This window comes from Arvicanthis niloticus, chromosome 20, assembly GCF_011762505.2.
Source record: "Arvicanthis niloticus isolate mArvNil1 chromosome 20, mArvNil1.pat.X, whole genome shotgun sequence".
Taxonomy (NCBI): Eukaryota; Metazoa; Chordata; class Mammalia; order Rodentia; family Muridae; genus Arvicanthis; species Arvicanthis niloticus.
This window is the reverse complement of record NC_047677.1, coordinates 27008304-27020646: the sequence shown is the minus strand read 5'-3', so window position 1 is coordinate 27020646 and position 12343 is coordinate 27008304. Positions and strand designations below refer to the sequence as shown.

Below are 12343 nucleotides of genomic sequence, written 5' to 3'. Positions count from 1 at the left end.
TGTATGAAATCCAATTAGCAGAGCTGGCTTTCCCTTTGAAACCCCAAGCTGAGGGATAGAGGAGTCAGCAGCTGGTGGGGGCAGAGACAAGAGTTCAAACGCATCCTTCAACTGTCCTCTGATCCAATGGTACCAGGGAGGGAGGGAGGGGGGGGGGGAGAGAGAGAGAGAGAGAGAGAGAGAGAGAGAGAGAGAGAGCGCGAGAGCACAGTGCCGGGTAGCTGCACCACTTTCTCCCAAGCTGCTGCTGAGGGCTCTCTGAAATCTCTTCCTCCAGCCCCCACTGTCCTCGGGAAGTATCAATCCCTCTGCCCAGCAGTCTACCCTTCTGCAGTCTGCCCTTGCCAGCGTCTGAGCCCTCAGGGTGCAGGGTAGTGGTAAGGATGAGCATGTTACAACCCAGGGCTCCTTCAAGAAGACACGTGGCTTACTGGCCACCTTTGTTTTCCCACCTCCAGACCCAGGTCTGGAAGACTGTAGGTGCGTAAGTGTTGGATTAACGATAAGAAAAGCACATAGGATCTCCCTCTGTCAAAGTGCTGCTCCTGGAACCCTGACATTCCCAGTACCTCTCTGGAAAACAAACATCCAGGATTGAGGGTGTGGCTTACCCAGTATGATGAAGCCCTGGGTTTGACCTCCAGCACCACAGAAGATGGACATATAATCTCAACATTTAGAAGACAGAGGCAGAGGATCATAATGTTAAAAGGTCTTCTTCAACCAAACTGAGTCAGCCTGGGCTACATAAGACTTTCTTGGGGTGTGGTGAGGGTTACTGCTGGGGATAACACTACAAGACCTTTGATCTAATACTGTGGGGCAGCCCACTTGGGTCTAAGCCCGGAAGATTCTGCTCTGCAACCTTAGCCAAGTCCTTCTGTGGTGGTTTGGATGTGCGTGGCCCACGGAAAGGGGCACTATTAGGAGGTGTATCCTTGTTGGAATAGGTGTGGGAGTGTGTCGCTGAGTAGGCGAGCTTTAAGGACACGTAGCACTCAAGCTCCACCCAGTGCAGGAGAGAGAGCCTCCTCCTGGCTGCTGCCTTTGAATCAAGAGGCAGAACTCTTGGACCTTCCAGCACCATGCCTGCCTGGATGCTGCCATGCTTCCCACCATGATGATAATGAACTGAACCTCTGAACCTGTAAGCCAGCCCCAATTAAATGTTGTCCTTTATAAGAGTTGCCTTGGTCACGGTTCCTCTTCAGCGCAATGAAACCGAAACCTTTCCTCCTCGACTCTCCATCCCCTTCTATGAAGTAGGATGCTAGAGGCCATGCCAATATTTTACAAGCTAAATCTACATTGCAAATGCATTCCTGCCGGCTTTCACACTACATAAAGCTTGGGGAAAATTCTCCCAAACTGCTTATTTCATCATTTCTTATTAAGTAATCCTCAGGAGCCAGCCATGGGAGTGTATGACATAACCCCAGTGCTTAGAAAGTAGAGAGGAAGACCGAAAGCTCAACATCGTCTCTGGCTCCATGGTGAGTTTGACAACAGTTTTGGCTACAAAGAGACCCTGTCTCAGGAAAACCAAACTGGATAAATGATCAGACGAACGGACGCCACCAGCCCGTCTTCTTTCATGACAATCCAGCTGACAAACATACTAGTGGTGGGTCAGTGGGTAAGTCCCCATTACTCCCTACAGCCATGTGCTCAATACCAGTCACTCCTTACTCTAGAGCCAGTCTCTTAGGCATTTGTGCTGATAAGCCCTGAACTGTGTGGGTCTCAGCACTGGCTGTCAACACTTCAGAATGGCCTGCATTAATCCTAAGGCCTAGACTCACACTCAGGTGGCCCAATTCATCTAGTCTGGAAGTGATTTTGTGTACAGAGATGTTCCTAGGGTGGTTCTGATTTCAGCTAGGGACATGAGCTAACAGCCCTAGAAGTCTGCTGGCTGTGAGGTCCCACCTCACCTAGGGAAAGAAGCAGACGCCAGAAAGGATGGAAAAGAGAAACCAGCTAGGTCAAAGTACACACACAGGTGCCTCTGGGGAAACAAGCCCCGCTCTAGGCTCCTCCCACTCCCCAGTCACAAGCACTGGGGCTTTTCAGATACAGCTCACTGGGTTCTATAACCTCCACTCAAAGGGATCCAGACTACTCCGGCCTCCGTGCTCATCCGTGTGCACCGAGAAGCTCCTGTCTGCTTCCTCCTGGGTCCCACCACACCAATCCTTCCTGTTTGCTGGACCAAGCGTTGCCCAACCATATCCGTCTCTGCTTCCTGGTCTCCATCCAATACCCGTGGCTCTCTGGGAAAGTCTGCCCCGCTGAGATCAGGGTATCTGAGATTTGCCTGCTCATTCCTCATACAGGACCAGTGTTTTGTGCTTGTTTCTCTAAACAGAATCATGGACCCTTTTCATACCCTCAACAGACAGAGAGCCCTAGGAGGGAGGACCCCCCCTTACTCAAGCATCCTGTGTCTCCTGACCTCTCCTACCCTAGCATCCTACTGTTACACAAGTGTCTAGCCTATGGTCCTGTTCCATGGGCCAGAAGGAGGGAGGGAGGGGGTACGACAGTACCACAGTTTCAGCACATGGTGCTCAGTCACCAGAGACACCATTGCAAAAGATCTACAGTGCCCACCTGCTGGCCTCCTGCCTAACACCCTCCATTAACCATTCTACTAACTCTGTGTGTGTCAAGAGAGATAAGCCGACATTGCTGGCACCTGTCACAAACTGCACTGAGAAAGGAATGTGTGTGTGTGTATGTGTGTGTGTGTGTGTGTGAGAGAGAGAGAGAGAGAGAGCACTGTGCTAGGGAGGGAGAAGCGGAACAGTTATGCATGTCCTTGGGCCTGCTGGTCTCGTCAGATCAGGGAGTCCAGCCAGGACTCACCTTCTTGTCTTCAGTCAATCTTACTTTCAGTCAGCTGGAAACAGAATTTGACCCAGAGATTTCCAGGCACAAGTCTATCTTCAAAGGCTACCCTTGGGAATGAGGGTATAGGTCTGCTTAAACCAAGGCTAGCTCTGGGGACATTCCTCAGATGGGGCGAGATCCTGAAAGTCAGGGGCTGGTCACACTCCCCTCGCCTGAGCTAACCCATGGCCTACCTCGAAGCTGACTGAAGGTGGTCATGAACTTGCTGGTGAGGGATTTGAGTTCATTGTTAGCCAGTGTGATGAGGTGGATCTGGTCAGAGACGTTCCTCAGGACCTTGTAGATGCAGATGGGGAAAGAAACAAGCTTGCAGTCGGCCAGGTCTGCAGCAAAAAGGACAAAGACAGATCAGAACCATGAGACACAGCTAACCAAGAACCTGCCGGACCTATGTGGATCCAACCCATCCCCCCCACCCCCCACCTTCCACGCTTTCCTGCCTGGGCCGTACCCCTCTCACCGTTATGGCTCTCTTGTCCCTTTTTCACACTCTGAACCTTGGGTTTTTCTCCATCTCTATTACTGCAGCCTCCTAACAGGACTCCAAGAGACAAAAGATCCTTCAAGTCACAATAACGATGTCCTTCAGGGAGGCACTATTCTGAACTTTTCCTTACAGAACCAATTCTTTTGGAATCAAACACTTGACAAGGAGGCAGCCTCTTAACGGTACTTGATGATTGATTGCTTGCATTGGATGCACACAATGCTCAGACTCTGTGGTTTTGACCGTCTTCCCAGGCCTGGACCAAACAAGCAGCAGCAGAGAACCCACTGAGCAGAACAGGCTAGCATTCCGCTAGTGATTAACCACAGTCACGATATGACCAAGGGATGCCACCTGTCCTAGATATGGTTTCTATTGCTATGACAAGACAGCATGACCAAAAAGAAAATTGAGAAGGAAAAAGGTTTATTCAGCTAACACTTCCACATCACCAAAGGAAATTTTGGACAGGAACTCAAGCAGGGCAGGAACCTGGAGGCAGGAGCTGATGCAGAGGGCATGGAGGGGTGCTGCTTACTGGCTTGCTCCTTCTGGCTTGCTCAGCCTCCTTTCTTATAGAACCCAGAATTATAAAACGCCTTACAGCTGGATCTCATGGAGGCATCTCCTCACCTGAGGCTCCTTCCTCTCTGATGACTCTAGTTTGCATCAAGTTGACACAAAACCAGCCAGTACACACCCTTCCTACATACAAACCCAGGGGCCACAAAGACAAGTGTCTGCATGCAAGAGAGAAAGAATGTAAGACACACAGGTGTCCTTAGTAGCTTTGCTCACGAGGCCTGAAAACAAAATGACACAACTGGCCACAGACTGAGAAGTAGGTGACATGCCCATAAAAAGAAATATCACTCAAAAAAAAAGAGGAAAGAAAGAAAGGAAGAAAGGGAGAGAAAGAAAGAAAGAAAGAAAGAGAGAGAGAGAGAGAGAGAGAGAGAGAGAGAAAGAAAGAAAGAAAGAAAGAAAGAAAGAAAGGCAGGCAGGCAGACTATAGGGGCTGGGGAGGTGGTGCCATTGGAAAAGTGTTCGCCTTGCAACCACAAGGGCCTATTGTGATCCCCAAAGCCCATGGGGTGCAGGGAAGGCAGTTATGGTGGGGTGTGTGTATGATCCCTGTGCTAGGGAGGCTTAGCCCTGGGGCTCACAGGCCAGCCTAGCCTACTTCCTGAGTCAAAGGCCAGAGAGAGATCTCATCTCAAAAAAAAAAAAAAAAAAAAAAGGAAAAGTAAATGGATGGTAACTGAGAAACGACAGTAGGGGTTGTCCTCTGACCGCCATACACATGTACACACGTGCATGTGCACCTAAGAACATGCCCCTGCCGACAGAGAAACACCATAACATGGAAGAATCATGAAAACACAGTGCCGAGCCAGAGAAGTCAGCTGTAAGCACTGCACGTACTCTGTTTACATTAAATGATCAGAAGAGGCAAATCCACTCAGACAGCAAGTAGACTGATGAGAGTCTCCACAGCAAGGGCTGCTGGAGAGTCTGTGCGTGGTGGGAGGGCGGGAGGGGGGGGGGAAATCTGTGCAATGCTCTGAAATTGAATTGCTGCAGCAGCGTCCTACCAAGAAAGGGTTTCTTTCTTTTCATCTTTCCTCTCCTTCCTTCCTCCATTTTCTTCACTGCCTCATATAGCACATGTAGCCTCAAACTCGCTACGTGGCCAAGGACGACTTTCAACTTCTGATCCTCCTGCATCCACATCCTAAAGGCTGGGGACACAGGTGGAGCCTTACCACACCCAGCCTCACAGAATATTGTAGATCGAATCCAGAGCTTTGCATAGGCTGGGGAAATACTCCACCCACTTAGCCACATGGTGGCCAGGCTCGGGTGGTCCAGTTCACATGGATGAACTATACGGCGCGTGGATTACGGCACACTCCATAAAGCTGTGCGCTCACATAGAGAAACACAGAAAGCACAGAGGCTATGCTATTAAGCCACCAGGCTCTCCCAAGCCACTTAAGCGCCCTGTGCCTCAGTTTCCACATCTGTATAAAATGATGGCAGTGGTGCTTGACTGGCAGCTGCCAAGAAGATGAACTGTGATCAAATCCTAACTCACAAAGGGCCTGGCAGATAGACAGATCCCGCCCCCTCTACCCTCCCCTCCTCACTCTGTTCAAACCCTTCATTTGCTTCAAGGCTGGCTCCCTCCACACCTCTTCTGAGAATCTTCTGGAGCTTCCTTATTGCTGGTGATTGGCTTCTGAGCCCTTGGGGCTCTCGGGGACTGTGGCAGCTACACGCCATTTCTTCTCCACAGAAGAGATGGCTCTCGTGGGTTGCTGGGTATTTGCAGATGGTTCCACAAGAGATATGCGAAGTGCAACAATAATCCCAAGTGCCAGCGATAAAGTATGAGTTTTCACACACTGTTGTTTGTCTGCTGTGCAGCCCTGGGAGCTGAACCTGCAGCCTTGAGCTTGCTAGGCAAACACTCAACCACTGTGCCGTATTCCCAGTAGGAAAATGTGGCTTTTGAAGGTCCTATTCCTAAGAGCGACACTAATACAAAGCGCATGGAAATCATCATATAATAACCACAATTATTTGTCATATAACTAAAGCCCTTTTCAAACAACTGCCCACGGGATCTCTCCTCTTGTTCCAACTCTAAGTCCAAGGGTACCTGCTCCATGAAGCCTTCTTGCTGCCCTGAGCAGATGTTTGAACAGCTGGAGCCTCATGCGTGCCACTGAGAGACCTTTTTTGTTGTTTTTTTTTGTTTTGTTTTTGTTTTTTTTTTGTTTTGTTTTGGTTTTTTTTGTTTTGTTTTTTTTTGAGACAGGGTTTCTCTGTGTATCCCTGGCTGTCCTGGAACTCACTCTGTAGACCAGGCTGGCCTCGAACTCAGAAATCCGCCTGACTCTGCCTCCCAAGTGCTGGGATTAAAGGCGTGCGCCACCACTGCCCGGCTCACTGAGACCTCTTAATCCTAGGTTTTGTTAGCGCCTTTCTGCGTCTGTGCTCAGATATATTTAGAATAAATTTCTATGTGAAGACAATGTATTCACTGATGACAAGATAAAATACTTAAATGGTGCTGCATTTTAAAAAGGAATTTTATTTCACTTCTAAGTTATGCATATGTGTGTGTCTTTGTGTATATACATGCATTTGTGCAGGTGCCCGAGAAGATCAGAAGAGGGGGTCAGATCCTGGAAGTCATAGTTATAGGCAGTTGTGACCCACCCAACCTGGCTGTTGGTAACTAAACTTGGGTCCTCTGCAAGAGCAGTGTGGGAGCTTAACTATTCATTGAGGCATCTTTCCAGAACATGCTGCCTTTTTCGCTTGGTTGGTTCTGGGACAGGGTCTCTCTATGAAGCCCTGCCTGTTCTGGAACTCACTCTGTAAACCAAGCTGGCCTTGAACTCACAGAGATCCGCCTGCCTCTGCCTCCCAAATGCTGGGATTAAAAGTGTCTGCCACCACTGCAATGAACCATGTTGCCGATTTTAAAGGAATGTCTGCTGTATTTTCTACACAAATTCCATCTCGCAGAGAAGAAACAGAATAATCTGAGGCAGGGTTACAGTCACTCTCAAAGTCACACTAGTTAAGAGAGGCCAAAAGGAGAAGTATCGTACAAAGAAAATACTGAGCCCAGAAGAAAACATATCATAATTTAATAATGCCAATGGGAGCCTTACAAAGGAATTAGGGGGGAAAAGTACCCTCGCTTAACAGCTTGGGGGAAAACAAAAGAGACTCACCTAAGACTCAGAATCTTTTATCTCCAACAGAAAAATCTGTAGAGTTACTATCTATGTAAGCTCTTAGGCGAAGGTATCTTTCCAAACCTAGAGAGTATATAAGGCAGAAACATAAAAGATAGACCGCCGGGCGGTGGTGGCGCACGCCTTTAATCCTAGCACTTGGGAGGCAGAGGCAGGCGGATTTCTGAGTTCGAGGCCAGCCTGGTCTACAGAGTGAGTTCCAGGACAGCCAAGGCTATACAGAGAAACCCTGTCTTGGGAAAAAAAAAAAAAAAAAAAAAAAAAAAAACCAAAACATAAAAGATAGACCATTGAACATAAAAAAAAAAAAAGGCAGGGACTGGCGAAGCGACAAAGCAAAGCAGCTAATGGAGTCTGCTGCTCTTCCAGAGGACCCATGGTTAACCCCCTGCACCTCCACGGCAGCTCCCATCCATCTGTAACTCCAACTCCAAGAGATCCAATACCCTCGTTGGCCTCCAAGAACACTGCACACACACAACACATGCAAACACACACACACACACGTGCACTTGAATCTTTCTAAGAAAAATAAGGCAAACAATGGATTATGCAAAAAAGTCTATAAGATAAAAACGCTTACATAATAGTATAAAGAAAAATGAAGACTAATCTATAAATAGAACATAAGATAGCGTCAAAGGGAAAATATAAGCCAGAGACAAATACACAGTCCTCACATGGATTGCAAGCTGCTCTCTAGAATTTTATGTTAGTTTATAGATCTACTCAACAACAGGCCTGTGCTTTTTTTTCTTTTTTTTCTTTTTTTTCTTTTTTTTCTGAGACAGGGTTTCTCTGTGTAGCTCTGGCTGTCCTGAGGCCTGTGCTTTAAAAACACACCTTGGTGATACGACCAGGGGAAGTGGTATCCCTTTGGCCTAATCTGCAATGCTTTGGGTAACGAGACTAATTATATTTCATGGTCAATTAACCGTTTGGATTTGCCCCATGGGACAGTCTGCTCACTTCTTGCATTATTTTGTATGGGATTCTTGAGGTCTTTCTCTGAAAGCGGAGAAAGAAAGCTCTTTCGCCAGTGACTCTCAGCTCTCGGCTGTCAGTCACTTTCCCATTTTCAGCCTTCATACCACCCTTTCCAAGTTTCACAGTTTACATTGTAGCGCTTAGATATTTCTTCCTGTTCTTTCCTTTTCTTTTTCTGTACAGCACTGGGCCTCTACCACACTGTATAGCAGCTGAGAGCGCCCTTGAGTTTGCTTATCCTCCTATGTATCGACTGCTGGGACAGGTGGATGCCACTACGCCGTTTTACGCTATGCTAAGGATGGAACCCAGGGTTTCATACCTGCTGGGGAGGATTCTCCATCTCTAGCCCCAGGGTGAGCATTTTTTTTTAAACAACACATTAATGTTAAGGTGTGTGAAGGTGTATGCTGGGAATCTCAGCTACTTGAGAAACTGACGCAGGAAGACTGTTCCAGCCCACCAGTTCAAGGCCAGCAGGGTAACACAGCCAGCCAGTGTCTCAAAAAAAAAAAATAAATAAAACAAAACATTCTATGTACACAGTAGTTCCAACTAGATAAAACGTATACAGGCTTTGGAAAGACAAAATAACCAGAATGCTACCAGCAATTATTTGAGGGGATTTTAATTGTTTGTTACCATAAAAAGTCACAATGGGCGGGCAGTGGTGGCTCATGCCTTTAATCCCAGAACTTGGGAGGCAGAGGCAGGCGGATTTCTGAGTTTGAGGCTAGCCTGGTCTACAGAGTGAGTTCCAGGACAGCCAGGGCTATACAGAAAAACCCTGTCTGGAAAAAACAAAAAAACAAAAAACAAAACAAACAAACAAACAAACAAAAACAAAAAAAACCAAACCAGTCACAATGTTTGCTTTACAGAAGCCAAGTGTTACTATATATTTATATAAGATGACTTGTCAAGTACAGGTGTATACAGTGATACTTTCACGACATGTAGATGATACTTTCACCACAGAAAAATACATGTATCACAAAATGAACTGTCATGGGGGGAAAAAGCCTGGCAAATCTGAAGATAATCTAGGTAGTCACTTTCTTCTCGGTAAAATTAAGCTAAGTGGAGGGCCATCCTGGCACAGCGGGAGAGGGCTTGTGCAGCTGATAGGCCTGTCTCAGAAGCACTCTGCTAATCACTCCTCCCATGTCTGTAACTGCTGCTGTGTTTAGCCTTGTTCCTGCCCTTCAGGTGGCTTCCTCAATTGGCACAGACTTGAAATCCTATTTAAGAAAACTTGAGTGATTTGAAAAAAAAAAAAATCCATCTAGGGAAATGTCAATGCTAAGGCAGACAGAATGGCATATAATGAGGCACTTTCCCGATACAATGTCACAGAGGACTTACGGGGGACAGCCCATTACCGCATCGAAAACCACACACTGGTATGTGCCACCAGAAAGCACAGAACAGTTTGATATGATTACAAAAGTGTGCCATTCAGAGAGGAGTTTGTGGATGGTGGGAACCATGAGTGGAATTGATCAACTTTGGATCTATAGCGTAGGATCCCAGGCTTGGGAACTGGCTGCTAGTGACAAGCCGAGAAATCAGAAATAGGGCATCAGAAATAGGGCCCAGGGGCCAGCAAGATGGCTCAGTGGGTAAAGGTGATTGTTATACAAGTCTGATTGTCTGAATTTGGGCCTGGAACCTAGGCAAAAGCAGGAAGAACTAACTCTTACCAAGTTGTCCTCAGATCTCCACCTGTGTTCCGTTCTTTTATTTGAGGCATATTTTTATTAATATGTCTATGGTGGTGTTTTGAAAGAAAAAATGGCTCCTGTAGTGGTTTGAATAGGAATGCCCCCCCTATACTCATTTATTTGAATGCCTGGCCCATAGGGAGTGGTACTATTAGGACGTGTGGCCCTGATGAAGGAAGTATGTCACTGTGGAAGCAGGCAGAGGTCTCCTATGCTCAAGCTAAGCCCAGTGTGGCACACAGATCCTTTTGCTACCCAAGGATCAAGATACAGAACTCTCAGCTCCTTCTCCAGCGCCATGTCTGCCTGCATGATGCCATGTCCAGCCATAACGGTAATGCACTAAACCTCTGAACCTGAAAGCCAGCCCCAATTAAATGCTTTCCTTTGTAAGAGTTGCTGTGGTCACAGTCTCTTTTCACAGCAACAGAAACTCTAATTAAGACATCTATAAACCCTAACCCCACACTCCACCACTGTTTCAGTCCATCTTGACTGTCAACTTGATTAGCTTGCTAGATGCCTAGGATTGGTAAAGCATTTCTAGTGTGTGGGCGGAGATCCCAGAGAGGGTCTACTAGGGAAAGACAAGCTCTGAGGTGGACGTGGACGGCTCTAGTCCAGCGCTGGATGCCTGGATGGGAAAAAGTCGAGGAAAGGAGAAAGCCTCCCAGCACAGCTTGCAGCCCTCCCCCTCCCCCTCTCCAGAATCAGCTGCTTTGCCACGCTCTCCCCAGCAGGATGGTCAGAAACCATAAGCCACAATAAGTCCTTCCTCCATGCATTTACTTATGCCAGGTAATTTTCTCACTAGAAACAGCAGGAGAGCCCCAGTTATGATCAGAGCTGGCAGTCAGGCACAAAATTGGAAAGGGGTAGTGTTTTCACACATGTGTGCTGGGGCAGAATGGGGGCAGCACAGAGGGGGTGCTAACCCCCTTTTCTATATTCATTTTCTCCACTTCTGTTACCACAGACAGAGTGCTAAGGGGTCTGAGTGGCAGCTGTAATTGAGAATCCCCCCCCCCCCCCCCGGTTTGGACCAGCTTCCCACTGACCCAATGATTGTTCCTTATTTTTTTTCCCCCTAATTTGAAGACACTCAGCCGGTCAGAACCCACCTGAGCCTATATAAATGCTTGGGTACAGCTTTTTGAGAGAGATGCTTCTGTTTTCAAACAACTGGCTCACTCAGGCGTTCAGCCAGGAGGCTCACTCCAGCTTCCTGCTGACAACCTGTTGGTGACTCACTCCCAGCTGGCAGCCCAAGGCCGTCTGTCCTGTCTCTTTTGCTTTTCTTCCCTGTCAATCAGCCTCTGAGAGCTCAAAGCTGTCACCATTCACGGGCAATACAGCGGTCTAGCTGTCACTCCCACACAAACGAAACTTCTGATTTCCTTCACCCTTTGCAGAAGCTCCATTAATTCTCCATGGTGAGACAATTACCCGATAGGAAGGGGAGGGAATTCTCTCCCGCTCTACTCTTCCAGACTGATGTGAGCAAAACACACGGTCTCTAAAGCTTCCTGTGGCTAACTGGTGGAAGTCACTGGACCACCCATCCTGACCCTGCAAGGATGCCCAGTGCTAGGAATGTCACCCCAACAGCTGCCTCCTCATCTTCCCTCCATTAACTACTGAGGCTCCTCTAAGTGCCAGCCCCTCATCTAGTGGCTTTGTAGCTTGAGCCCTTCCTGCAATTTTGTCGCATCTGTTCCGAGCATCCTGTAACCCCAAACTGCCTACCAGAGGCACAGGGTGCTAGGTCAGGTACTCTGGCTGCTACTGAAAGCAGAGATCACGAAGGATTCCTTCAACAGGTCCACCGGAGCTGATGCAAGCATGCATCATTCCGCTGCATCACCAGCCACTCACAGCACAGAGCATCATCTCCCTAGGGAAGAAGTCATGTTTTCAGGACAAGAACATGAACATCCTAATACCCGGCCATCCTGGAACAAACCTTTACCTTGTCCAGTCATCTTCCTGTCAGTACACAGGAAGCAATATTCTTTGAGTTTATGTGCTTAGAGACAGTGACCATCTGTCACTGTGGTCATCTATCATTTATGACTTCACATGTGCTAATACCGCAAACATACCCACATACCCACACAAGAAAACTACTATCAAGTGACTTTTAAAAGGCTAGAAAACAGAATGCTTGTCTAACATGGTTCGATCCCCAGAAAACAGACAGACAGACAGACAGACAGACAGACAGACACACATACACACTGTTCCGTCTACCATTCCTTAGCTTGGGGTATAGGGCTGGGAGCTGGGGGTCAGGGATCTGGACCCAGGTTAGGTAGGAGTCTCCTTCCTTCCTTCCTTCCTTCCTTCCTTCCTTCCTTCCTTCCTTCCTTCCTTCCTTCTTCCTCTTCTTCCTCCTCCTTCTTTTTTCAAAATTTCACTATATTTATTTTGTTTTTGTTTTTTGAGACAGGATCTCT

At 47.5% G+C, this 12343-nt stretch overlaps 1 protein-coding gene across 4 annotated transcripts in view; it reads right to left on the bottom strand.

The window, feature by feature from the left end:
* Positions 1-12343, bottom strand: part of Lrrc20 (leucine rich repeat containing 20) — a 100674-nt gene that overhangs the window by 56281 nt on the left and 32050 nt on the right. For 3 of the 4 annotated variants that reach the window (XM_034524883.2, XM_034524884.2, XM_076917179.1), the window contains exon 3: positions 3087-3236. The exons of the other annotated variant lie outside the window; for it this stretch is intronic. In XM_034524883.2, the coding sequence (XP_034380774.1) occupies positions 3087-3236 (150 nt within the window). The remainder of the gene's footprint in view (positions 1-3086; positions 3237-12343) is intronic. 4 annotated transcript variants of the gene reach the window in all.